Raw genomic sequence first — 26,706 nt, 5'->3', positions numbered from 1 at the left:
TGTTCAATAACAGTTTAGCTAATATAAATATTTGTCATAGATTTACATGTAAAACCCAAATATAAACCAAAATTACTGTTGATAGGTCATTTCAAGATTTCTTTCATGAAGCCGCCATTGTGCAGATCAGCACCACAATCAGATTTTTTCCACTGCCTTTTTTTGCACATTGCAGGGCTGCGGATAGGAACTGCACCTAAAGATATGAAAACATTGTCTGGCAGCAAATAAAAACTGAAAGAAATAACATGCAAATCAGCGAATAGACTGTACTGTACCATTCAAATGACGTCTAGTGAAAATCAATCTTCAAACCATCGTGTGTGTCGTGAAAAAGAGTGTCCCTCAGGTTGGTACGAAAAAAATGACAAATTTCAGTTGGAAAAGTCTGTTATCCAGAGGGCACTAGTTACGGAGAAGGGTAGGCCTTCTGACCGTTTTTTCCTTTTTGTTATTATGTGAAACCTCGTGGCGAAACCGGTTGCCATATTGCAGTCTTTCCGCTGATATTGAGATTTTTTTTTTCGTTAGCTAAGCTATTTTATTGAAATAAAATCCTTCTGTGGTTATTAATTGCAAACGCATTTGTTTCTCCAGAATCGTGCGTGTCAAACTGTCAATGTGCCATAAGATGATGGTTTAGGTATTATATTTGTCATCAATGTCATTTGAAATGATATTAATCATTTAAAACTATCTCAAAAAACAAAATAATACCAAAAAGCATCATCTTTATGACACGCACGACTATTGCGGGGATTACTATTAAAAAAACGGAGGTTTTGGGTCGGGCGGTAGGGGCAAAAGAGTGATTTTCCGTTCGGTGGGAGCGCCTCTTGCGGGTGTGTGGTTTCACTCCACGTAGATAATCATTTGTCGACAGATGGCAGTCGCACCGGTCGGAAAAAGGTACTGGCGCTAGGCAACAAAAAAAAAACTTAAAAAAGCAAATTTTATGTGTCGCGCCAGTACATTCCAGTAGTAAACTGATTCTCGGGTAATCGGGGCCGAGCCCTAGACTTGTAGTATGCCATTCCGTTTTGCAAGAATCCCTATCGGGAAATTCCGTTTGTAAAGAATCGGATTTTGGAAGATCCATCTGTGTAGTGGTCTACTTGTTGATGAGGGAAACCCTCCCGTCACTATTTCGAACAAACCCGCATCAGTACCTTTAAATAATTTTAAAAGGAAGGACAGTGGGTTGTTGACCTATTTGAAAATTTTCCCTAGAGCTACACTTCTTTGAACGTTTACTTTCTATGCCTGCCCAAAAGCAAGTCTTTGTATCGTTTGTTAAGATTACAGAATACGACTATGTTGCTTTTCTCCAAAAGCAAAGCAGCTCGAGGGTGTAAGGTGAAACCACAAAGGTTTGGTTTCAAGGGCTAGCAAGGCACAAAACTGGACACATCTGGTTCTGTTCGGTTTTCTTCAGTTTTCGTCCTGCTTTCTCTTTGCTTGTGTTCTTACTGCTCCATTGGCGTTCCGTATCCGCAATATTGATGGCATGCATTTTCTATTTAAAAGTTCCTTCACAACATCATAACAACAAGAAAAAAAAAATTTAAACTAGGAACTAAAGATCTAAATTTTGTGGCATTTATCAGAAGTTAATGACAATAGCAAACTGACTTATTGCAAGCATTCGTAGCGCCATAAAGAACAGCAAGTTGCTAGCTATGAAACTTCTTGCAACGGAAGAAAGCTATCGATCTAAAAAAAACTTGTCCCGAGTCAACCTCTTTTCTTACGAAAACAACCCTATAAAAAATTTCAACACATGTTCGAATTATCCGGTATATTTAGCTTATCTCGTGAAACTGTACTTATAAAAATTGAGAAAGGCGCAGACATTATGCACTCATACTAGTTGTTTAGATCCTACCGTGATGATGTTAGAACACTAATTGGGCAATGAAGGTGGCGTCGGGTCCGTTGAGTTTTTGTGGGTTCTGGAAGACATCGGCCGTACGCAATGCCAACCAACAGGAAGCTCCAGGAGGTGTGCACATCACTGCTGAAACGCCAACTCCCGACGCTACCAAGGCACCCACCAACGCTGTCAAGGTCGTATCCGGTTGTTTGCCGTTGAAGAGCAACACGTTACCCGAAAGTGTCGCACCAAACGGGAACCAGCAACCGTTAATAGCATACAAAACAGGGTTGCCTCCTTGGACGCTGCCTAAGAGTTTTAATGATACATTCAGTTCCATCTGTTACACCTGTAAACCTCTTCCACAACTGGGAACAACGATTGTACCAATCAATTGAATATTGAAAGGTCCTCGAGCGACTGTCAACTGCAGAAGCTTTTCTAGATCTTGGACGATTGACAGATATTTGGATGATCCGACATGTCGGGTACTGATGGTCACTCCAACGTCACGAGCTAGGATTGCTGCATTAACAATGTTGATACCATTGGCTTTCATGCCGTTCAGGTGGCCAACAAGAGCAGAACTGGCCAGTAAATTGACATCTTCCGTCCCTTCGCCTATTAAGCAATCAAAACAAAATAGACCATCATGTCAATCCAAAATGTCACAGCAGAATGTACCACAACAGATCAATTCGACAGTCGTTTCAGTGCCGGATGGACATCGATCAAGACTTCCTTCTGCTAAGGAATTGGCCAGGTGTCCCAAAGCTTGAGCTAGCTGCATCCAAGGTTTGTTGCGTCCAACCATGGAACGGGCAAGATTGGGCGCATTAGCGATGCCGACTGCTTGTCGGCCCTCGACCAAATCGATGAGTTGTTCTGCGATTTCACGAGCGACTCGTTCCTGAGCTTCGACCGTCGAAGCGCCCAGATGCGGGGTGCAAACGACGCGGGGATGCTGAATCAATTGCCAGGTAATCGTGCCTTCTTTAGGAGGTTCTTGAACAAAGACGTCCAATCGCGGCACCTTGGCAACGAGCGGAGTTGAGTGCATCCAGTAATGCAGTCTCGTCGACAATACCTCCACGAGCAATATTGATAATCCGCACCGATGGCTTGCAGCGCATCAACGCCGATGTGCTGATAAGATCTAACAACAATCGGGGAAACTATATTGGATAAGAGTCCCATCTTGACAATAAACCTATGACACTTACGATGTGTCTGAGGGATGTACGGAGTGTGAACGGTGATGTAGTCGGCCAACGGCCAGATTTCTTCCAGTTCCATTTTGTCCACTCCGAATTCAGCTGCATCTTGTTTTTCAATCACCGGATCGTAGCCGATAGTCTGTGTTATGCATAAAGATCGTTACAAACGGAATGTCGAATGTTAGGAGCTTAACAGTGTATACCTTCATGCCAAATGCTTGCATTCTGATCGCTACCTCACGTCCAATACGTCCCAGACCGAGAATAGCTAACGTTTTGCCATGCAACTCATTACCCATGTATGTCTTTCGGTCCCAGGTTCCGTTTTTTAGGGCGGCACAGGCCTGCGGAATGTGCCTGCCACAAAAACATTCTCAAGCTCAATCACCGCCAGAATTACGACGGTGTTATTCTCCCTTACCGACTGAGAGCTGCAATCATGGCGCAGGTGTGCTCAGCTGCGCTTATCGTATTTCCTCCAGGTGTACTGGATAAATCAAAAAGAACGCGAGTCTCAAACACTCATGTTTTCATGTCACGATACTTTTAAGAATGTTAGTTCGTTCTACTGGACTATGAAATGAATAATTTTATGTACTTCATGACGAGAACACCACGACGAGTGGCGGCCGAAATGTCAACATTGTCCAGTCCGGTTCCAGCCCGGCCCACCAGACGCAATTTAGGGGCTGCTGCTAGTACGTCGTCAGTCACTTTCGTTTCGGAGCGGACAATCAATACTTCATAATTCTAAAAATCGATTCAAGTACAGCAATAGTATTCTATTCATAGTCAAGTATTTGTGGGAAAAAGGAAACCCAGCCAGGAATTCAATAAAACACAAATACCTGAATTTCTTGGAGAAGTCGCTCTTTGGTCCATTGACGAGCGTATGTGACATTCATGCCGTAATCTTGAAGGATCTGGGAACAGATTGGGTCAACTGGATCGCTAATTAAAACTTGCTGGATATTCAGCGTCATGATTTTAGCAGGACGGTTGGATTCTGGAATGCCTTGGAATGAACGGCGTAACTAAACTACGAATAAAGAAACATAACAAGAGTGAATGAAACTAAAAGTTTAAGCAAATGATGTGCACGTTTGAGAGACTTACTTTAAAAATGAGTCTCGTGGAAAACTGAGAACGTTCTCCAAGTTTCAATGCTTCCTTTTATATCGTCTTGTACTACCCCCTTGGTTAGTTTGTTGTCAAACAGAACTTCGACACTCGCGCTACCCAACGGAGTAACGCCACAGTATACCCATCCTTATCCGCAGCGATTCCGTCGAGAATCTCTTTTCCTTTCTACATGAAACGTTGGAAATCATTCTTGACTTTGAAAACTCATTGCGATCAGGACGAAGACATTACCGTACGCCAACTGATTAATTCGTGCCATTTTGTTAAAAGACTTTTTACGTTTCCCCCTGGAACGATTTGTGGTTCAAACGTCGATATACAAAAAAAAAGATTAATAAGTATGTTAAAAAAAAAAGAAAAGAAAAATGAATTAAGGTCACATACTAGGAGTGTCGAAGACACGGTTCGAAAGTTGACTGTGGCTGATGAAACTTTGCCCTCCAGGGTCCAGTCTCTGAAGGGGCGTCCCTCGGAGAACAACTTTCAGGTGGCTAGTTTCGGTTTGTACCAGCCTAGAAAGATGGAAGACCAACCGGGCAATCTAATCTCTTTCAGAAACGTCGAGGTTAAATAGTATTGGTTGTCGACAGGAACAAGTCTAGCTTCCCAAAACTCTTGAGTGTGAGGAGGAAACTGGAAACCAGAACTGGAAGTTGGTAGTAATAGTACGCCACTTGTATTCCATCCATCTTCAACCTCATCCCAAGTTTAAGATATACACCTTTTCACAACATTCATACACGCAAATCTAAAAAAAAACAGAGCCAAACTCACGAACGCGTGATACTCGATTGTGATTTGAGTAATTTTTGCGTTGAGATGATGATAAACGATAATTGTCTTGATGAATAAACACAAGAAATCACAAGAAAACCAGTTCGACATGCTCGCGAAGTGAGCTGGACATTACGGGGTCTATACATAATGAATAAGGGTAAATGTCTCATAGTAAATCGATCAGGTTGGCGATATACACAAATCCACTTTGTAGTGCTGAAATAAATGTGAGATAGGCTACATCTGGCTGCAAATTTACGAGGCTATTGAAAACACGATGGCTCAATGAATCTATAGACTATAGAGAAAAACATGGTGGAATTGTAGAATCGATCCAACAAAGAATTAATGTCTAGCTACACGACAAAGCGGAGGGAAAGGGAAACTAAGTCTATTAAGAAAGAGATAACTAGGTCATTGGCCGGGTAAAAAAATAAAATAAAGAAATAAAGAAGTTCAAAAAAAGGTCACGAATGAAGGGTCACCGGGCCGGACAACAAGTCACACAAGTTAGAAGAAGAAAAATCAGGTCATGCAACCCCGACAGTCTGCAATATAGTACATTTGGACCAAACTTGATTACTATTGTCCTATAGGCGATTCCCGTTGAAAACATGTCATCTTTCAAACTATCATCAGATAGCGGAAAACTGGCAAATACTAATAAAAACAATGGGAAGAGTTCTGAAAATTCAACCATTTCAGCTGTTTCACTTTCGAGATTAAAGGGAACACTCTGCTGTCCTCGTTTCTTCGCGACGAAAATTATTAGGCCGTTGCGGCCTCGCCGAAAAGGGCGAATTCACATGTTCCGGTAACTCTGGAGTGCTGTTTGAGCGTACGCTGTTAGTTGGGCTGTCACACGAGGTGACGGTGAGCGTAATGACCTCAGCACTGTGCGCCTTACGCGGATGCTCTTTGCGGGGCTCCTCGCAACTGCAGCCGGAACCGCTGGCGAATTTCGCTTGATGAATTCCACGTTGGTGATAACGACTGTGATTGGGATCGTTTTGCTTCCGGCAGTAGCCGATGGGACGTTCGCAACAGTCGCACGTGTCTACCGCGATCGTGTTGGCTCGCCGGTTGGCGTAGATTTTCTGCCGAACGGCCGGCAAAGGACTTCGTCCGACAATGATGCAATTTTGATCCAACCTACTCATAGATGCTGGCCAGTTACGCCGCTCCTGAACAAAGTAAACCGACCGAAGTAAGAGCAAGTCCATAACACCGTGTCCAATTGAATTGTGTTCGACATTATTTACGTCAAGTCTACAAAGTGCTTGTCATTTTAAGGGCGATTGCTTTGTGCCATTCAGATACGAAGCTCAAATGATCCACTACATTTTATGCGCTGTGACGGTGCTCAATTTCCACAAGAAGAAAAAAAAAACATCGGTAATTACCGTGTAAGCTTGCATTCTGGCCAACCTGGAATGGAGCTAGAACCAATGAAAACATTGTCACCAACAAAATCACATCCAATATTTTTCGTTTCATATTTGACACACAAAATCCACAAACGATATAATAGCGACCTATATAGGACTCAAGCACTATAGTAAATGTATCCAAGCGAATTAAGGAGAATCTATAATCAAACTGCATTCACCGTTAGATATGTGATGGTTACATTGATTTCGAGCCACGTGAAGCGGAAATGATTCGGCGAGAAGCAATACAAAATATAAAGGACGCCTGGTAGCGTGCTCACTATGTCAAAGGCTTGACTTTTCACGATGCTGAATGCGAAAGGTCGCTTCTTCACGATGCACAATCGAATGAACGTCTTTCTAGCTCTTATGCGCACACTCACTGGTTCACTCAACCGATGGTATCAAGAGTGGAGGCAATAATTACAACTACCATATTTCTTTCGACTTTCACGTGTCATCCGTCTCATTCTAGTATTACGTTTGGTTTTCCATCTCTATCCCCTCGGTCCTCACTTTCTACATTCAAGCCACTTACGACAGACCTAATAAAGCCTAATAATAACTACACAGTCGTTGAATAGAAGAGCGAAACTCTTCTCAGTTTTTCATGCAGTGATTTCCGAGAAGTCGATGAACAACCGTTGGAACACGAGCACGAGATGCTATGCAATATAATAATACGAAATCACGTAACGCAAGATTCGATGATAATGAAAATGGGGTCAGGGTGAGCCTTATCAATTTCCTCTTTGCCTAGTGGGGGAGGGGGGGAGAGTAGAAAAACGTAAAACATAAGTGGACATCAATTAAACGAACGCAATGATAATGTAGGCCTGTCGAGTTAAGAAATGGGATGGTGAACCTGACTCGTAGCCAATAAATCATGACGACGTGTACTACGTACCGTTCTCCCTCATGTATATCCTCCCTCTCTTACACAAACTGCCTTAGTTTCGATCCGCCTTGCCTCCGCAGACCTCATTCGTTTTTTCCCTGTTCATCCGAGAGCATTGGAACTAAGATCGCGAAGGGTGACTTCCGAAAAACAGGACTCGTTACATCCGTACGCGCTCACACGCACAAACATATACTTTATATGTAGTCTACCACAGTATAGGTCTCTGAATTCAGCCCTCTAACCTCTCCCACTTCCGAGTTCCGACACGCATCCATTTTATAGTCCCACGCAGGGCCACACACAGCTCTCTATAGAGCTATCCTTTTTCTCGTATGGGAATTCCACCCAATTGACTTAGGACCTAGAGCTAAGTCTGTACAAAGAGGGGGGAACAAGTCAGGAAATAGGAAAAAAAAAAAAAAATGCAAAGATGTAGTCAAAAGTCCGTTTCAAATATACTAAACCAGAAGAAATAAATTCACATTCAAACGATAAGAATTTTTGTTGTGGAGCAAATGTTTTGAATGTCAGCTACTTCGTGTGTTTGTTGGCCCCATCGGCAACTTGCCCACATCAGAAACATATGGATTTACTAATGTCTATGTTATTTCTTTTTTTTTTCTTGCTGATGAAGGCAATGAGATTACGTGCCGGAAGTTTCGCCAAAGGCGGTATCGGATGGGTCAGATCCTTAATATACTGGCAAAGAAACTTTTGAATCAAGTAAAAAGCTCTTGGGGTGTACGATGTCTTGTATGTGGACCAATCCGAGGAATCTGCTGACTACTCCGAATCGAAATTTTCTTTCCATTCATCGATCTATCAACGTCTGCAATGATATCCTTGGTGTTGCTACTGCGCTCAGAAGAAAGAGGGAAATAACTATAGGACCCCAACAAAAGTAAAAGGGATCGCCATTGTTGCACTCGAGAGATAATCTTATTGCAGTCAGAGAACGAAGCGCTAGTCGCTGACTTTTCCGGAGGACTTGCAACGAGGGCGTAAGAGCGACTAATTAATCACGGTGCTCTGAAAAATGTCAAATATCGTTCGTAAAGGCTTTTGTTTTTCTTTGTTAGACACGCATTTAATTCGATTGTGTGTCACTGGACGTTGAATGCAGGGTCAATGAGCCTTGGCTCTGGCATACGAGACGATGCACTTAACATCCGTATTGATTCGCTTAAGGCTAAGGATAGTATAGCTTTTACTTGGAACGAAGGCAAACTCACCATAAACTGATTGCGGCGGATAGCGGCCGGATCGAGCGAAACGAACTTATTGGCGCTAACGTGAACGGCTGATGGTGGAACGGGCGGCTGCGATTGCGAGAGACTCGACGACGGTAATAGTTGCGAAGGCTGAGAGAGCTGCAACGGCGTCGGCGATGGTGAACAGCCTACAATGACCGGTTCCTCTTCTTTGAATACGGGTTGATAAGGTAACAGCATCCTTATCTTGCCCCAGCGATGGAAAAATAGCGCCACAGCGGCTACCCAAACTGAATTGTTATTTTCGTCCATCGAAACAAAACGATAAAAATCGTGAAATGAGATGAGGACGAAAGGAACGAAATCACAACAATGCACCATGAAAAAAAATGAAATCGATCTTAAACAGTGAGACGGATAAAGGCATGAAATGGACCCAGACAAAAACTGGAAATCCTGCTGGCGAAAGGGAATAGGATGTACCATGTAGTCGAGATTGACATAGTATTGAAAGCAAGCAATGAACACGGATCGATATAGAGTGCCACCATCAGTCGACTATCTCTTTTCTCCATTTTGTTGTTGTTGTTGTTGAAAATCAGTGGAATCAAACAGAAATGCGCTAGCTCGTCATTACGAAAAAAATAAACCTTTTAGAGTTGCAGAAAAAGATGAGAGCAAGAGCCAAAAAGGCTCTCGCCATCTTGACTTGTTCCAGTTGCAGTCCCTATAATTCTCTAGAAGCCAAAACAAAAAATGGGGGGCTCTTCTTTTTGGCAAACAGCTGCTACTTTTTGTGTGTGTTAAGGTTAGTCGATACGGGGCCTACATAGCACTCAATACCCCAAGAACATTAGTGTCAAGTATCGAAAGCCGCCCTGTTAAAGAATAAATCAAAACAAAAGAGGAGCCATCTTCGTCAAAAGAGAAGACACCATAAGAAGAAAAAAAAGAAGAAGAAAATCAAATCAAAAAGGAAAACGAAATCTCTCTTCTTTTTTTTTCGTGGCCTAGTGCAGTTGAGATCAAATGACCACTTTTAGAAGCTGCGTCAGGAGGAGGGTCGGTTGGAGTTCCGTTATTGGACAACTTGATTACCTCTTCCAGTCGTCTCCCTCTCCTTTCTCGTAAACGTGAGTTAAGTACTCTTCTAGGCCGACACAATATTTGGAATTGCGTAGGAAAGCACTTGGGAAACGACAGAATCCCCAAAAAATATAAGAAACAGTAGCCAGTGACGGTGTCTCAAATTTCACTACGGTACGTAAGAAAAAAAAAAGGAAGTCTCTTCTGTCAACGCTCGAACAATTTTTACAGCAACAACACCGTAATAACACCATGGAAATATAGACACGGTAGAAAATTGCGAAAAGATTTTCATATCGATCGTAAGGGGATACGACAAAACAGGAAAACAAAGGAAAGAATCTGAACGAATTACGAAAAGACTCAACAAAAAATAAAAAGAGAGAAAAAGAAAGAAATGATGTCAAGAAAAATAGACGTGGCCACTCGGGCTTAATTGAATAAGTCGGTTTTCCGCTTATTCTTTTAAATTTTCGTGCCTTTCAATCCATACCGCAAAAGACGAAAAGGCCCGTCCTTTTCTGTAGCAACTCTTTGATGTCGAGCTCTATTAGACTCCTTTGCGTGAGTGACGAGTTGCCAAGGTGATAAATCAAGCGAAAGTGTGTCGTCGACATAATGACATGTCAAAAAAAATGAGCTGACATTTTTCTTTTACCACCAAATTTTGGGACAGGTTTCGCCTAATTATCATTCACTAATTAAGAAAGCCTTTTTTTTTTTGTTCCCCCAATTATTTTCCGCGTCTCACGCACATAAATAAATGAGATTAATTATACATGTGCATGGGACAGCGGTTTGAATTCAAGGTTAACAATGTCACGTGACTTACCTATGAGAACCAGGATAACAATTCCAACTTCTTCGCCGCGCACGTAAACTACTCCCGCACTGTTGGCTGTTGGCGGGAATCGGTAATCGGCCAAAATGGACGTGAAATTTCCCGTTGGCCGATAATTGCGGGATTGACTCGATGGCGGCGGAGGTGCAATGAATGGAGGCAGCAGAGGTGAGAAACCATCTCCCATTAAATGAGGAGGATATGATGGCGGTGATAGGTAAACTCCATCAACTTCATCAGGTGCTGGTCCAGCCGACATCACCTGCGACATGGACAGCCGGACGGGCTGGCTACGTATCCGATGGCCTTTCGTTACGCTTGTTACTCTGACCATGTAATCGCTACCTGGCCTTTGATTTAAAGCCACGAAATGAAATGTTGTTGGTATTTTTTTTATTTTTTATTTTTTATTTACTCATCAACTTCATTTAAGAAAAATAATTATGTGATGACTACGTCTTTCATATCACATATTTTTAACCTTTAAGTTAAATGCTTATCTTCACACTATGGTACTTTATTCGTCGACCTGTCATACCGCGGTCATTTCAGGGACTTTTGCTTTCACAAGTTTGCGGAAGACTCGACTGCAAAAAGAGAGAAACTTTGGCTGACATGCGCCAATGTTCGTGTTGCAATTATCTGACTAGAAAAAATAACGATCGACCTTGAGTCTATTCAACTTTGACATTTGATAACACGGCGGAATAGCTGCACCGCTCGTGACATTAAACGTAATTTTATTTTTTTCCTGATCATTTTGAAACCGCTGGGATTATACTGCTAGTTGTTTGAACTTTTCGTCCCCACTTTAATCTTGTCCATATGTTTGCGTGCAGAAAAATAAATATCCGCCAACAAACAGGGAAAAGGAAACAGTTCAATGGGGTTGGGCAATTCGGCTAAAAACCAACACAAGAACTTTGCTTTTTAATGATGGAACGATTCGAACACCTAACAAAGACCTTCTGGCAACTACATTTGTAACTAAATTGTGTCGCAGAATTTTTGTCACACAACTTTCTTATCGGCCACATTATCGGGATGCCTCTCAACAATGGACAATCGTGTGCCAATAGAATTAGACGACATTTCCACAAAAACTTAGGCAAATTTTTTTTTTTTCGAAGCGTTTTTTCTATTGGGAAGCAAAAAAATGGAAATCTATCATTGCCTTTTTTATAAAATGCTTACAAATCCAATAGAATATTTAAATCTTTGTTGTCGACTTACATTGAACCCCTCCCCATTCATAGAGTCTACTATAGTGTAGAGTACTTTCAAGTTACCGTAACGCGTTCAAAACACGGACCATTTTTTACGTAACAAACCCCAATGGCTTCCTGACGGATAACTTGCATGGAATCATCCCAACATGTTTCGCTCCACTGCAATATCATGATTCACACATGACTTGACTGTCGTCTCAAATTTATTCCACTCTCTTTTGACATTCTAGCCGAAAAACAAGTTGTTTGTTTACCTTAAATCGCTAAGAATGTACGATGTCACGTCTGCTGGAACAGCGATAATCATTCTCTGCCTGTAAAATACAAACACATCCAGTGTTTGAAAATGTCTCGGATCTATTCAACTCGTTTGTAACCTTTGCCGATACGGTCGATATGTGATCTCCAATCGAAACGGCTGCTGTGCGCTGTCGGCCGTGTGGTTAGACGAAACCGGAGGGCTCTCATCAGCAAAGAGAGACCAGGTGACTAAGGCAGAAGACGAGCTGAGCTCTTTGACTGTGACGTTGAATGGGGTCACCCGCTGCGATCCGACTTGATAAAAAAGTATAACCAAAGGCACGACGAGTGAACAACCCAAGCACGCACGATAATCTGGCGTCTTAATGATTGAAATGACGAATGAAAAATGCATACCTGCGAGAAGCAGGTGATGAGCTGTTATCCAGAAAGCAAGAAAAAGAGGGGCAGCATTTTTTGCGCAGCAAGCCGATGGCATGATTTGATGTTAACGAAGGCGACAGTCACCGTCAAGTTTCTTCCGTGATAATCAGCTCATTGTGGAGGGCGTAGAAAACCCAGCAATAAAGCACAGGTTGATGTTGGACCCTATTACGATCGATTGTGCGTGTACGTAGTAGGCACCGTCCTCTTGTTTACACGAACCAAACAGCAGATGTCGAATCTCTGCAACTGGAATTGCATATGACATCCATTAGTAATGGGCAATTATTTTACATTGACGATGCACATAACATCTAATTATTGATTGGGAAAATGTTGGCTGACTGGTTTTGCTTAGAATAAAACGAGAATTGCCTTGGTTTAATTGGACATGATGTTTTTTTTTCAGTCTGTTTGGTTGAAAAGGACAATTTCAATTGAATTGTGATAGCGATTCGAGGTGAAACTTCATGAACATCGAGCACGCTGCCAACGCTTCATAAGTTATTGCATTGTTAATTTACTCGAAACGATAGACTTCGTCACCGTAGCAAAGTGTGAAACGAGGACTGCGAGATGAATACTAGAGCCCCAGTAAAAACGAGCAGCGGTGATAAACGGATGAATTTAATTGAAAAAAATGACAGGAAGAGTTTCACTTTCAGCGAACGCTTCTGTTAAAGGCCAGTCACGCCCCGTCGCGTTACAAATTATACATTCACTGAGTTGAAGGGACACCAGCTATAGAATGAGATGAGTTAAACGACGTCATCCGAAATTCATCACTTTGCTTAACAAGTAGAAAATATGCGGATTCATTGGAGCATGTTAAACCCAGCAAAGTACATGAATGTTTAACATGTCGGACTGAAGCGGGCAGAGTTGGAAGGAAACCTTAGTAGATAACGGTGGAACAAAATAATCAAGCGGCACACATTAACATTCGAAATAAATGGAAGCCATCAGCTGTAGATTTTTCAATTAGATTATGCATTTCCTTCAGAGATCAGCGAACCCCTTTTTCTCCGCCAATGATGACAACAACAACACAAAAAAAAGACAGACGCCGGTTCTTGGTATTCCATGTCGTGAAACACGTAACCTGTCATTTGAAGACCGATCATCGGAAATTAATTCAAGACCGGCACATACAGGTAGCTCGCTATTGATTGTCGATGTTGGTTTTCCCTATAGTCTTGCGTGACACATTTGCCTTTTTTTTTTTATATTTCGTCTCTTATGGAGAGGGGGGGGGGGCTCATCACGTTGAAGAGAACGATGGCGTCTAATCTTGTTTTATTTGAGAAGTTCTTATTCTCTTTTCTTTTTGTTTCTTGTTTGACGAACCGATGGCTTTAAGAGGCGGCGAGTGAACTCTGCGCTATTGTATACTTGGAGGAAACCCATCAAACTAAAAACGCGAACGTGATAAGATGACTTCTCCGGTTAAAAGAAATATTTGCCCGCAAGCGGCAGCTGGGGCCAGAAGCTTACACCGGCACGTACGAAGAATAAAACCCCTTTTTTTCTTTTCTTTCACAAGGGCGTATTATTTATACACAGTTTTTACAATTATGGGTAGTTTTGTGCAGAAATAGAACAAGCCAGAGGCAGTGCCTGCCTTATCACAGATCACTCCGCTCGAGCTTTCAACAAGTTTATGGAATCGAAATGGAGATTTTTGACTCACCGGGAGAATATGCAGCAGCAGACAGCCGAAGACGATGGAACTAAAATGGCAACACAAATGAAGAACTCTCGTTTGATAGATGATTGTAATTTTTTTAGTCCGTTAAACTAATAAATGGAACGAGTTTGGCCTGCCAATTTTACCAAATGAAACGGACAACATGTAATCCTCCGTCATAACTCGATCGTGCAGGCGATCGTTCTCTATCTGAACCGCTGTTCCACCACGTCGGCTGCCATATACTACTGGATTACTGTACAACAACTCGGCGTGATAGAGTCGACTCCGCCCATGGCTCCACCTCTCTCTTTGACTCTCTATATCGTACATACCGACCTAGTCTATACTGCCATCAGACTGTCGTCTCGTTGGCGAGTGCGTCGTATTTGACCATCAGCAGGGGATTGTTTCTGCTGTTTGTTTTTTTTTGTTTGTTAAAACCCTTTCTAATGCGAGATACTATAGTATTTTAGGCCTGTTAAATTTAGGATAGATCTGGAACGACTGTTACAAAAAGCTATCCTATCAGTTATCCCAACAGTTACAGTGTCTGGAAGACGACTCAGTTATTTTCTAGCGGGACTCCATCATTTTCACAGGGAATACACATTTTTTTTTTTTTTTTGCTCCCTTTGATTTACTATAGCCCTAGATTGGACGATACATCACATGACTTTGTATCATCTTCCCCAAATGTCATAGGCTGCTCGTCTTTATAGCCTTTATTTGGGACAAAAATTTGTCTGGATTCATTCAGGCCAACACGCCATTTTCTAATGTGCTACAAGAATGAATAGCTTATACGATTTGTGTGTATACCTAATGTTTGAAAGAAAAAGAAAACAAAAAACTTGTACTACTACTATCAAGTTCCTTTTTATCTTTCTGTATTGGAACAAAGAAAACCCTATGGTGATAAATCAGACTCATTATCTATCGATGTTAGTCCGGCAATTCCGGGCAACACGGGAAACGCTATTTGATACTATACCCACCTCTTCAATGCCATTGATTAACTGGAGAGGAAACGAGGTGTATCACGACTTGTGTGACGTACTGGCTGCGTTGTCATAGCTCCCGCTGTAACAACAACCCTCCAGCAGATCTATATGTCTAAAGACAAACCCCTACTTTGATCCGGCGTGTATCTAATATACACAATGTAAGGGCGAAGGATAAAACAATGAATTGTTCATGATTTTGTCATCAGTATCGTGCGCAATTGCATCCAGCAAGTAAACTGGATGCCCAAAATCATCATGATTTGTCGTCCAAATGATGAAGCTTGAATTTATAAACATTAATGTTTGCACAGCATGTCAATTTTTGATCTCTTTAGGTTGATCGTATATAGCTGGGGGGAAAAATTCTTGATCGAATGTTCATAAACGATTTCTAAAGGTTTATGTTCGGCAATGCTCAATTCCTCTCTTGTCCTTGTGCAAAAAGCAATTGCACTGGCGCTGAAAATTTAATATCAGCTGCACAGTAATAAACAGGCAGTTTTTCAACTAACAGAGACCATGGAAAATGGCTCATATCTTAGCGACCTTGCCTAGCAGTAGATTAGATCAGGTATCAAATGTCATACAGTATATATCTCCGCGTGTCATGAACGATGAGTTTCAAGAAAAAAACCAATAAAGATGTAGAGACTAGGCAGAGTTATTTGATGTAAAAAAAAACGGATCTTATGTGTTACGTAATATATACGTATAGTATGTAGTAAAATGGGGAAATAAAGGCAGCCGGAAGTCTACAGAGCGTGAGGCACCTTAGCGGGATATGAGACATGAAAAGCAAATGAATTAAGTTTGCATTTTGCAGCACGCCATTCGGATGATGAGGGAATGCTATACGTCTTCTGTTTCTCCTTCGATAAGTATAATTTGTACCGACGTTCTGAAAGCAGGTGTTTTGGGGAAAACTTTGCAATAAACAAGTCCGTCTACTATTGTTGTCATGGTTGCCAACTTCTATTGTGATTGATCAGCCACCAATAAGTCTATGATCAGGCGCACCCGTCTATATATGTTGACAGTTCCCTGTTGCACATCAACGACTTGCTTGACATGTTCAAAAAGTATTCCTTTTCATCTTAGAAATTACCTTATGTAAAAGAAACCTTTTAGTCTGAAACCGAAACTTGTATAATTACCGACTATGCCTTACTGTTTGGTCTAATTTTGTTTACGTAATAGAATGGTGAACGTTAGACGTCAATAACCCGTCCCGCGTTTCAACGACGACGATGTTATCAGAGATGGAATGGAAGCACTCTATCTAATAAGCGACTCATACAGGCAACAGAGACGTTTAGCGAGAACAAATTTATTCGTAACTGCGTCACCCAGTCGTAAAATGCCAGCATCGGTGACGTGGGCAGCTTTATACACTATTCATACGTCGGCTCTTTTCGCATAAACCATTAGATATAGGCTGTCTGATTGAGAATTGAAGTTTCCCTGTTTCGTTTTTTATTTTGTTTTGTTTTGTTTTTTCCCCAACCGACAACATCTAACATGTGTTTTCTCCCGTAACTTTAGGGCGGATGTCCATTAATATTTCGCCTTAACCAGAATTTTTATATTTTACGTGTAGTCAGACGCTTTTCTTTTTGTAGTTGAATACAGGTCGATGCATTCTCATTTCGGTGTTCATGAATCATTGATGTTAAGTGGACATATGGCTGTATCGGTATTAATCAGAGGAAATTCAAGTAATTTGGTGCAAATGTCGCAACATGCTGCGCAATCGGCTGGAAAGAATTCGTTTTCTCGCCAATAAAAGTAGAGAGAAGAAATCGGACGTACTCAGCAAGTTATTGGCAGCAAAAGGATCGAATAAAAATGAATAAAAAGAAGTCGACGGGCGTTGCGAGTGAACGAGATGTTTAGCGGAGCTCATGTGATTGCAGCCATATATACGAAACCCTGATTTAATCTATCCATGGGAAACCAACCGAAACTCTATAGATCTTGCCAGATTGGCGCTCTTTTGCCGCCTTATCGAGCCGCTATTTTCGCTACCCTTAGGGAGGTTTCGTAATATAGCTGCTAATGCAAAGACGTATTTGACAGCAATTAATTCCGCCTTTATCCGCAGTGAAAAAAAAACAATCAATTGCGACTTAAGCAAAATTGAAAGTGGAGTAAATGAAAGTTCTCAACTCAAAGTGTTCGTGTACACGAATTAGTGTACTGATGTACACCTGCACTTACACCTGTGGAAATGCGGCATACGGTGGGGGGAAAGAGATGCTTCTTGAATTTCACTGGAATTCATTGCCTCTTTGGTGAAAGGTTACCAACCAAAGGGCTACACTTTGATGTTTGATGCAAGAATATAGCCTAGGCGTTTTTGTTTGCAAAAAGCTATACCCAGTTGGGTGGATGCCATGAAAAGGTATCTATAACAACAGTTTCGCCAGTGACTGACATAGTCCGTTAAGTGAACGGGTTGTGAACTTTGCCATGCGCAATAAAGTCATAAAACAAGACAACGCGTAGAAGGATGAAAACTATATAGAATCGTACAAAAGTTGGCAAACGAGGAGAGAAAGGAGAGACTCACAATCGAATCCGAAAGATCCCTGGAGAAGTCTACGAGTAGTAGGCTAAGTATAAGTGAGCGATGCGGAACTTGAAATGGATCACGAGAGCACCTTATATTATTCCACTTCATATATTCTTACCTATACAACGGCAAAGGTTAGATGTGAAACTACAATGACTTTATACCATTCGCTAAGGTTTACAATTGTCGATGTTGCCATCATCGATTTCCAAACCTACCAGCATGAGGCTTTAAATATAAAATTTTTACAACTTTCGTCATGACCGGGACCGTACTAGCCCCCAAAAGCGTGTCATTATTCAAGAGAGTCCACCGATAAATCGATTGAACTTTGTAGATGTCGACGAACAACAAGTTGATATATAATGACAGTCGCTATATCATACATAGTTATCGTTTCTTGTAGCCAGTTGTGCACGGTCCGGTTGCCAATAGTTGAAGGATCTTGTATTATTATTATTATTATTTTATCGATTACAAGCCGATTGTGAAGCTCTCCACCCAGTTGCGGTTCTGGATGATGGAGTCGTTTCAATATTCATCCGCGTTCTTTACGATGCTGCACTATAGCGTTGCGGAAAAAAAGTTTTATGATAGCCAGAGTTGAAACGGACACATCACGGCACTTCAGTGACTGATGAACGCTACAGGAATGAAACTTGAAATGACATTACCGATGCAGGGTCGTTATCTTTATTCATCGGTTTGTCGGGATTCTTCGTGTATTCAAATTCACGGAGCGTGATCGATGATTGAAGTTTATCGACGTCGTTCAACTTGCGTTCTATTTGTTTGTTTTTTGTGCGGCCGTTACTTTCAACTATGCAGATCGAGTTAAGCGACCTATTTTTTCTTGCATTAAAACCTTTTCTTACAAACTGTCAATGATAAAAATAGCCGCCATCTATTGCAGAGCAAGTCACGTTTCTCGTACACGGTTTCCCACAATCTTTCCAAATTGTGAAGAGATTAAGGTAACTCCTCTTACCTTATCGTTTCATTAGTCGTTATCATGCAAACTATATTAAAAGACTTAATCCCTGCCATCCAACATATTCTGCAAGGCCTAGTTGAATTAATTCAGTCGTGCATATAGTCGACAGCAGTTAGGCCATTTTTCGTGAATCACAGCACCGAAAGAGATCTAAACTGTGGTTGGCATGGCTCACTTCTAGGACGGAATGGCAAACTTGAATGGTGCGTTGAACTGTCGTGCAAATCCATATACGGTTTGCGATTGCCCAACAAGTAGATATAGACACGGGAAGCGAAACGAGCACGTCCATTCAATTTTAAGGATATACAAAAACAAAGAGGTCGTAGCCCTTCTTCGTGTATTACGACAACCAGGAAGAGCGTTGAGCTTTTAATTTATGATGGGATTTAAAATAAGAAGCGAACAACATGACCCATTAATTATGGACCACATAGACGTGTAGGGTACTTCAAGAAATGATTGAAAGATCCTTGAACATTTTTGCGTAAATCTTCGAATATTTACGTTTTTCCTGACAGATTTCATAGCCAGCGCAAGGGATTTCAGTCCCCTTTGCAGAATCAAATGTCACTGCTGGCAGTATAAACGAGCAAGAAGAGGGTCAACGTGACAGCCTAAGTCCTTCTCTGTAACGGAAATTCTCGTTTGTAATTAACGGCATCAATGAACTGAAACTGGTTGAATCTTTTCTTATATCAATTGGAGCACTTGACAATAAGAAACAACTGGAACAGTCTTCGTTGGGATAGAGTCAAAAGTGCAGCAGATAGACTGCCTTGAGAGCAACACCTTGCTAATCTTAATTGGTATATAGAAGATCAGCGAGGTTTTAATGTATTCCTGACATTGCGATACAAACGTCAACACGAACGACGACGATATTGAATGACTATATAACGCCGAAATGAGATATTCTTTACTTACAACACGTTGGAAGAAATGTATATGCTGTGCAACTTAGAGCTATATTTGCCCATCGTTCTTACACGAACATCTTACGGACCAAAGACGGTGTACAGCAGCACAAAAACTACGGCGATTCATTTACAAGAAGGCCACTGCTACCCGTCGAGTCAGAACTTCCCAATCATATAGAACTGTTTTTTTTTTTTTTTAAGTTCCTTTTGCTGTTAGTTTTGTACGCTGATTCCCATTTACGGACAAGAAGTTTGCAGTCCTATTCCTTTGCTTCCCTACGGTTTCGATAACGTATCCCTAGTACTTAAACGAGGTAAATTTTCAGTTTCAGTGATTTCCACTGTTTAAGAACCTTCACTTTTCCGTTAAAAAAGGGTATTTTTCCCCTTCACTATCATTTTGAGAAACGGGTTTTATTCACCGTGTTTTACTCAGTTTTTAACTGGTTCTTTCCACCGTCCTTTTTTGTTATGAGACCCATCCCTGTAAAAATGAGATACAACTCATGAGAATGCTCCTCAACGTGCTCAGCAGATTCATATGATCAGAATCTTGCTTTAAAATTTAAAAATGCTGCTTGATTTTAAAAGAATGTAAACATAAATCGCCTGGAGTTGTAAGAAACAGTAGAACTTATGTATTATTTGACAGGAGAAAATTTACATAGGCAGTGTGTGACGAATAGGAGTTACAAACCACTTACAAGTGCTTGTTCTAATGTCTGGCAAATCATTATAATCACTTAATTTATGCGGCAATGCGTACATTTTCCCCTGTAAGCAATTTAAATTCCATTCACCTATTCTATTTTCAAGTTTAGAAACAATATGAGTTCCATAGGTAGATGAGGGATAAAGGATAATGGAACGCATCTTCTTTTAAGGAAAATTTGGAACCAATGATGAGCAACACTTTACTTTCGGGGATTTTCGATGATATCAGAACAGACGACTACATTTCCGTTTTTCATTAGAGCAACATTGTTAGGGAATTTGTTTGATAAAACGAAATCGCGGAACGTGATTTTTTCTCCTTATCGGGCCCTTTTCCATTTTGAAACTTAAAACGACCTTGTTACTAGAATTCATTTCTTGCTCTTTTCCCAACAAAAGCTGTTGTGATGAATTAATGATCATCCCATCCAAAGAAGTGGGCAAAAGATACTTCGATCTTTCTACTAATCTGTTTCTTATCTGCTCTAAAGGTTTATTTCCCGAAGAAAGAATGTTTCTAAAGAATCTGTAGAAATTTTCGTAAGGAAAGCACTCAAAGATTCAATTCCACAATCAAAATGAATAACGTCTTCCGGAAGATGAATAACTGCGTGTGTAGTCGGCCTGATTGGATAGCCAAAATCGATAAGTTGCTGAACAAAAATTTCAAAACACACGATGCTCGCAAGGCATCCTCTTTTGGTACCGGGTTTGGGCTAAAACCTCCCATTAAGAGCATCGCATATTGAAGCAACATTAAGTTGTTAAATTGTTTTTCACTCAAAATGCCACTAAATACTGGAAAAAGAAAGTACATCAACAAATCTCTTAATTCATGATGCTTATACTTGTTTACGCAATTTTTAAGTGATCGAAGGTATCTGTCAAACTCAAATGGCTTGCACTTTTTGAAAAGTCGCAGTCTCGAATCTATTAAAGACAAAAGATTTTTGCTTATTTTACCCTCCTTTTGAACTGATACTATTCCCTTTAGTAATCTGCCAAAACAACATGCATACATTGTATGCATCGGTTCAATGGGAATGCAGTAACCATTGGAACATTCAATTCAACAAATGGACTTATATCGTTAACATTAGTTATGTGGTTATCTCTACTTTCATCGCTTTCACAATATGACAAAAAATCCTCATCAGTTCTTGGGGGCGTTCAGTTCCAAAAATTGAATACTAGTTTTCGGCTCTTCTCCTGATTTCAGTGGCACTGTGGGATGATGAATGCATCGTACACCTTCCTGAATACAGCGTTCGCAGGACCAATATCCTGAATGTCCCTTTATTCGTTTAAGATACGATCGCATAGGCCAATCGGCTATGATGCACCGAATTGACACTGTAAATTGTCGACCAGCAGTAACTTGGTCATCCAGATTCGTCGGATCAAGTCGCACTAATTCTTGAATCAAAGGGGCAAGGAATTTCTTCACGTCTGGTTTTGTTTTGCAATGAGCAACGCCAATAATAACAGGTTTTCGCACTTTAAGTAAAATACGCTTGCACTTGGATAGATCAGTAGACTCACTCACTGAATGGACTATCATACAGATAGGGATGCATTCAGACTGTTCTGAATTGTCGAAAAACTGAACTCCATCCGCACTTAAATCCACCTCAAAGTGTGTCACATGACGAGAGATCAAAACTGCGTTGTCCGTGTCATCCAAGCGACGACCTTGAAGAAATGCTTTGGCCTGCTCCACTTCAACTTTCTTATCCATCTTGTAAATCTAGGAAAACGAAATAAAAGGAGATCAGAAATAAACGACTTTTTGCCAACTGTTTCATCAAATAAAAACAAAAATTACCTTGTTTCTTAAACAAAGGGCAAAGCTTCAGGATTTGTCCTATAGATGCCAAGCATACTGGAGGATATCCGCGTGTTTAAAATAGATGCCAACAGAATCACCACATAATGCGTTTTCTAGCCCAAAGTGCACGTATAGGCAGTTGCCCTCGTCGTCCAAATTTATAACAGGGGGTAAAGGCATCGGTTTTCTTTTTTTTCTCGTCGGTTGTTCAGTAGAGCTAGGTGTTTGTGACGATGTCAAGGTTTGTGCGCTTCTTTGATTCACTACATCTCTCCCATCTATATAAAGTAACTGCTGGCCTGTAGCTGGCAATGAGTCGTAGGCTGGAAGAGGCTGATATTCAATCAACAGTTTCAACAAGTATGTCATATGACTTTTCTTTTGATTCGTTGACACTGCAAAATGCTGTAAAATTTTCTTGAGAGTCAGTGTTTTTCCAAATACTCTCCACCACATAAAAAAATAGCTGGCATTCCTTCAAATTCATGTGACGTATCATCTCCATCATCATCATCATCTTCACTAAACAACAGTTCAGCAATGTGTGACGTTCCACCTTCTTGTCCATAAGTATCCTGCGATGTATGGTAGCCTAATGAAGTATATGTTGTTAATAATAAATAATGTAAGGAAACGGTACTAGATTGGGTTACCATTAAGTGTAGTTGTGTTTCCTGGAACAGGTGTTGGCTTTGATGTCGATTGACATGGCTGGGTGGATATGTTTTCTTGAACTACAGACTTCGTCAACTCAAACTTTTCAAAAATCCATGGTGCTGATCTTGCTAATTTATCAAACGTAACTGGTGGGACACCTTTCATAAGCCACTCGTCGATGTACTTTCGTGCTTTTCTTTGTAAGATTCTTGAATATTCCGCTGTTACGTTACCAGCCTTCTTCTTGGGCTCACGTTTAAAGTATCCAGCAATCAACAGTATTTGATTAGTTTGAACATCACTGAACGGTAACAACTCGGGCATTTGACACAACTATTCTAGTTCAAAACTGCAAAAACCTAACTTAGCACAGAATAGGAAGAAAGAAAAACGTGACTGTCATGCGCTCCACAAAATGAAAAGCGTCTGCTACATTCCTAGGGATCATTGTTGCCACTTACGTTTGACCAACTGATTGGATTTATCTGTTTCAATTCATATTTCCTATTCTTATATCGAACTAAAATGCAGTAATTTATTAAAAATTTATTCATCAAGACTTAATGGATTTCATATCCGATTTAAATAATAAAGAAGATGCCAGATCTCTCAGTAACGGTGGCGTGCAGAAACTCCATTTTGTGACGTAGTGGCAAACTTGTGTGTTCCTAAGCCTGCTTTCGATTTCAAATTTCGTGATTTTTCTAAGTACCTAATTCGACGATTTTTCAGGTAAAATTTCACCGAAATATGTGATTTGTGCTTTAAACTTCACGTTTCAAAATTTAAATTGATTGTGAGATGACATATTTCATGTTTGATTTTTACTTTTTCCGTCATTCGATTTTTGTGAATTTCTCACGTGGTAATCACATGTTTCACACGTGATTGCAGAACTAATCAGTTAATTAACTTCTTAATGGTTCTTTTTCAGGATAATATAGCGTTTTATATTGAAGATGGCATCCTCTGGTGACAGTGATGAACCACAAGATGATTCGTTTTCATCTGCCGAAGAAACATTTCAGGTCTTTTTCTTTGAAATTTTAGAAAGATAATACTTTTGTTCACTTTACTGTAACTAATGATTTCTATCTCAGGTTGGAAGAATTCAGCAATTCTGGAAGGGAACGTACAATGAAATTTTGCCTGAAGTTGGTAGTCACCACTTGGAGGTAACTCATCGAGTGAAGTGAAGTTTTCATTGTTACCACACTGGAATGTGGAGAAGACCGCATACAGCGACAAGTGCAGAGTATTATCCCAACTGGATGGATTTCGAGCAACATGGAATATCTACTTTATCCTCAACCCAGATTCACAGTTGGGGGTAAAAGTCCGATTGACTGGGGAGAGAAGACATTCAGAAGATTCCAAATACCATTCGAGTCGTGGATGGAATATGATATTCATGCCATTTTAAACCAAACCAAGGTTGGTAAGTTAATTAATGTATTTGTTTCTACACACCTGTTTGTACCGTAATGTTTATTTATGCAGTTAAATTTACGAAAGCAATAAAGGCCGCCAAAGCTGCAGCTAATGGTCAACCCATACTGTCAGACGCTTTTATTTCCGACAGTGATCGTATTTTGGGCAGAGGATTAAGGAAGGCAGCTCAAAAGCGTCCATTGGAAGAAAGGTTTCCGGAAAAGGCAAGGAAAGAAGAACGAATAATAATTCTCTAATAGAGACACCATCGTCCAACTCCAACCTCAATCCAGCTGTTGCCATCAGGACTCAAAGCTTAAGATCTTGTCAGTCGAACACCCCGTTTGATTTCGAAAATTTCCCAACGAACTTAAATGTTGGAGCTTGTGTGGGCAACATCACCACCAACTCTGAGTTGGTTTCATTGAACAACTCATCCATGCCAGTTTCGAATGCAGCTGTACCGGCGCCCCATGGTAGCAGTGGTGACGGCAGCAATATTCTTCGTCCGTCCGTTATTCCTAGTCCACAACCGCATGATGTTGGCACAAGAACTGAAGCAGCATTATGTGGAGCTATTAACAAAGCAAGTGGAATGGTCAACAATGGAGCACCTTTACCGTCTACAAGTGATTATTTTTTTTCATTTAATTGAATGTATATATGATGTTCATGTTTATATGTCGTCTCAATTTGCAAACAGGCCACGTACAAGATGAAGAAGAGCAGAATCGGAATAATATTGATATTCAGGGTTCCAACGCTTTGCCGTCCATTTCACAAACACAAACTCGTGGACATGGGGCATATTTGAATGGCACTCAAAACAACGACGTTATAACACGTTCAACGAATATTGGTAAATTTTATTTTCGTCACTTTACTACTTCGTATTCCATTGACTATTTTGTTGTTGCTAGGTGTTGGCCATCATGACAAAGAGTTGGAAAGTCCTCCATCTTTTCCTACTTGTGATGAGTTCACGAGGTTGGATGCTGTTTACACACGTAGCTTGAACAGAAATAATGACACTCCATTGTCATGGGCAAACGGTAATTGAACCTCATTTTCGTGCTTCTCTCAAGTGTTTTTATATTATTGAAACCTTTTCGCACAGGTGGCGATCTCCTGCAATTGAATGGCTATCAGTCATCTCAGGCATTTTCATCATTCGACGTTCAGACATTGATGAGAGCCATTGAGCAAGTAGAAAAAGAAGCTCGATGGGCTTGGAAGTACAGTAATCGAAAAGTTAGATTCCGTTTCTAAAAGAATGGAGGAGTCTTTCAAAAATGATTTGCCCTTAAAAGCTACCAAGCACGCCAACTACCATAGATGGATCGTGGAGTCCAACTTCGGAATTGTTTCTTGCGATACAGTAGAAAAACTCATTGCTACCAACACAGCTCTCTCGGACAAAACAATTGCAATAAGCATGGTTAGAAGCTGTTCATTTTCTTTTAAATTTCAAAATTAATTTTTTATCTTATGTTCTCCACAGGTTTTCTTCATATCTGAGCGATATAAGGCGTCCAAATCAATAGGCGCTTTTGTAAACCAGGCGTATCGTTTGTTTTTATGTGACGAAACTAGTCAGAAAATGCAGTGGCGTAGTGTTGGTCGGGTCAATGACTTAAGGCCCGGACTCTCTGGTCTGATGAATATGCTTTCAGTTATAGGAGGTAAGCATCTTTTGTTTGCGCTTACATACAGCCCTTATTTCCTTCTATTTTTTTCTATTTTAGTTGCTCTCGACATTTTTAATCTTTCGCGGAACACTGCAAATGTTGATCATCGGAGGCTAATTGAAATGATTAAAAACTGCCGGAAATACAATGCCAAAAACTACAGGAAGAAGAATAATGTGCCAGGTGCCTTGGAGACGGATGCGTCAGCAGATGCTCCTCAGCTTCCAAATGCAAATGATGACAGTGACGCGGTTATTCTCTACAACTACATGACTATTCTAGAAAAAGAAGTTGTTAATTTTAGACCTCCGCCTGCTTTTGCTCGAGCACCAGATCTTTGTAATTGAAGATTCAACACCGTTTCAAACCTATTGAATTGACGTTTATTCTTTGCCAATGTCGTTCTAAAGTCAGAAAATTGTCATTTTATAATTTATTGCCTTTCGCAGTTACTCGTACTTTGGTTTTATTTAAGGTTGTTTCATATGCAAAGACAAAACGCAATAAACGCTGATGGTTTCTCAATTCCATTTTCGTCTTTTTAACTTAATAGTAAACTATCTGAAAAAAGAAGGGGAAGCTCAGTAGTTTTAAAAAGTAGGGTACCTGGAACCATTTTTAAATTCTAGTTCATAAGTCGTAGTTACTACCAGAAAATTACCGGTTTTTCTCACCTTATTGCTCGCTGTGTTACCTCTTTTTTTCTTACGGAAGGTTGGTTTATAAATCGTAGTTACCACCAGTAAAATACCGATTTTCTTCACCTTTTTGCTCACTGTACTACCTCTCAGTATTATATGGAAGGTGGGTTCTAAA

At 40.6% G+C, this 26,706-nt stretch overlaps 4 protein-coding genes and 2 pseudogenes across 7 annotated transcripts; 1 reads left to right on the top strand and 5 right to left on the bottom strand.

Annotated features, from left to right (window-relative positions):
• Positions 1-1,783: 1,783 nt before the first annotated feature.
• Positions 1,784-4,635, bottom strand: LOC116917763 (D-3-phosphoglycerate dehydrogenase). The gene is given in 12 exon segments (XM_032923354.2): positions 1,784-2,182; positions 2,261-2,494; positions 2,558-2,897; positions 2,899-3,029; positions 3,097-3,229; positions 3,294-3,447; positions 3,512-3,577; positions 3,689-3,840; positions 3,939-4,129; positions 4,207-4,398; positions 4,465-4,520; positions 4,618-4,635. Coding segments are annotated over 9 exon segments (1,632 nt in total). The 5' UTR covers positions 4,074-4,129; positions 4,207-4,398; positions 4,465-4,520; positions 4,618-4,635; the 3' UTR covers positions 1,784-1,895.
• A 251-nt stretch (positions 4,636-4,886) lies between these two features.
• Positions 4,887-14,303, bottom strand: LOC116917765. 4 transcript variants are annotated; one of them, XM_045170128.1, is made up of 9 exons: positions 14,226-14,300; positions 14,083-14,122; positions 12,366-12,641; positions 12,086-12,263; positions 11,963-12,022; positions 10,471-10,829; positions 8,574-8,842; positions 6,414-6,449; positions 4,887-6,194 (listed from the first exon to the last, which is right to left on the bottom strand). In XM_045170128.1, exons 3-9 carry the CDS (start codon positions 12,445-12,447, stop codon positions 5,733-5,735), a joined length of 1,446 nt encoding a protein of 481 aa, XP_045026063.1. In that variant the 5' UTR covers positions 12,448-12,641; positions 14,083-14,122; positions 14,226-14,300; the 3' UTR covers positions 4,887-5,732. The 4 variants fall into 4 exon arrangements, with proteins under 4 accessions (XP_045026063.1, XP_045026064.1, XP_045026062.1 ...); XM_045170129.1 differs by having other exon boundaries at positions 8,574-8,833; positions 14,083-14,303; XM_045170127.1 differs by having other exon boundaries at positions 14,083-14,302.
• Positions 14,304-20,184: 5,881 nt separating this feature from the next.
• Positions 20,185-21,322, bottom strand: LOC123470188 (annotated as a pseudogene).
• A 117-nt stretch (positions 21,323-21,439) lies between these two features.
• Positions 21,440-22,137, bottom strand: LOC123470187. Its single transcript, XM_045170119.1, has 2 exons — positions 22,112-22,137; positions 21,440-22,033 (listed from the first exon to the last, which is right to left on the bottom strand). The coding sequence occupies exon 2, from the start codon at positions 22,022-22,024 to the stop codon at positions 21,440-21,442; it is 585 nt and encodes a 194-aa protein (XP_045026054.1). The 5' UTR covers positions 22,025-22,033; positions 22,112-22,137.
• A 402-nt stretch (positions 22,138-22,539) lies between these two features.
• Positions 22,540-23,135, bottom strand: LOC123469929. Its single transcript, XM_045169274.1, has 2 exons — positions 22,768-23,135; positions 22,540-22,706 (listed from the first exon to the last, which is right to left on the bottom strand). The coding sequence occupies exons 1-2, from the start codon at positions 23,093-23,095 to the stop codon at positions 22,540-22,542; spliced, it is 495 nt and encodes a 164-aa protein (XP_045025209.1). The 5' UTR covers positions 23,096-23,135.
• A 100-nt stretch (positions 23,136-23,235) lies between these two features.
• LOC123470186 lies at positions 23,236-26,418 on the top strand (annotated as a pseudogene).
• Positions 26,419-26,706: the final 288 nt, after the last annotated feature.

The sequence above is a fragment of the Daphnia magna genome, linkage group LG2 (assembly GCF_020631705.1).
Source record: "Daphnia magna isolate NIES linkage group LG2, ASM2063170v1.1, whole genome shotgun sequence".
Classification (NCBI taxonomy): Eukaryota; Metazoa; Arthropoda; class Branchiopoda; order Diplostraca; family Daphniidae; genus Daphnia; species Daphnia magna.
This window is presented reverse-complemented; position numbering and strand designations above follow the sequence as displayed.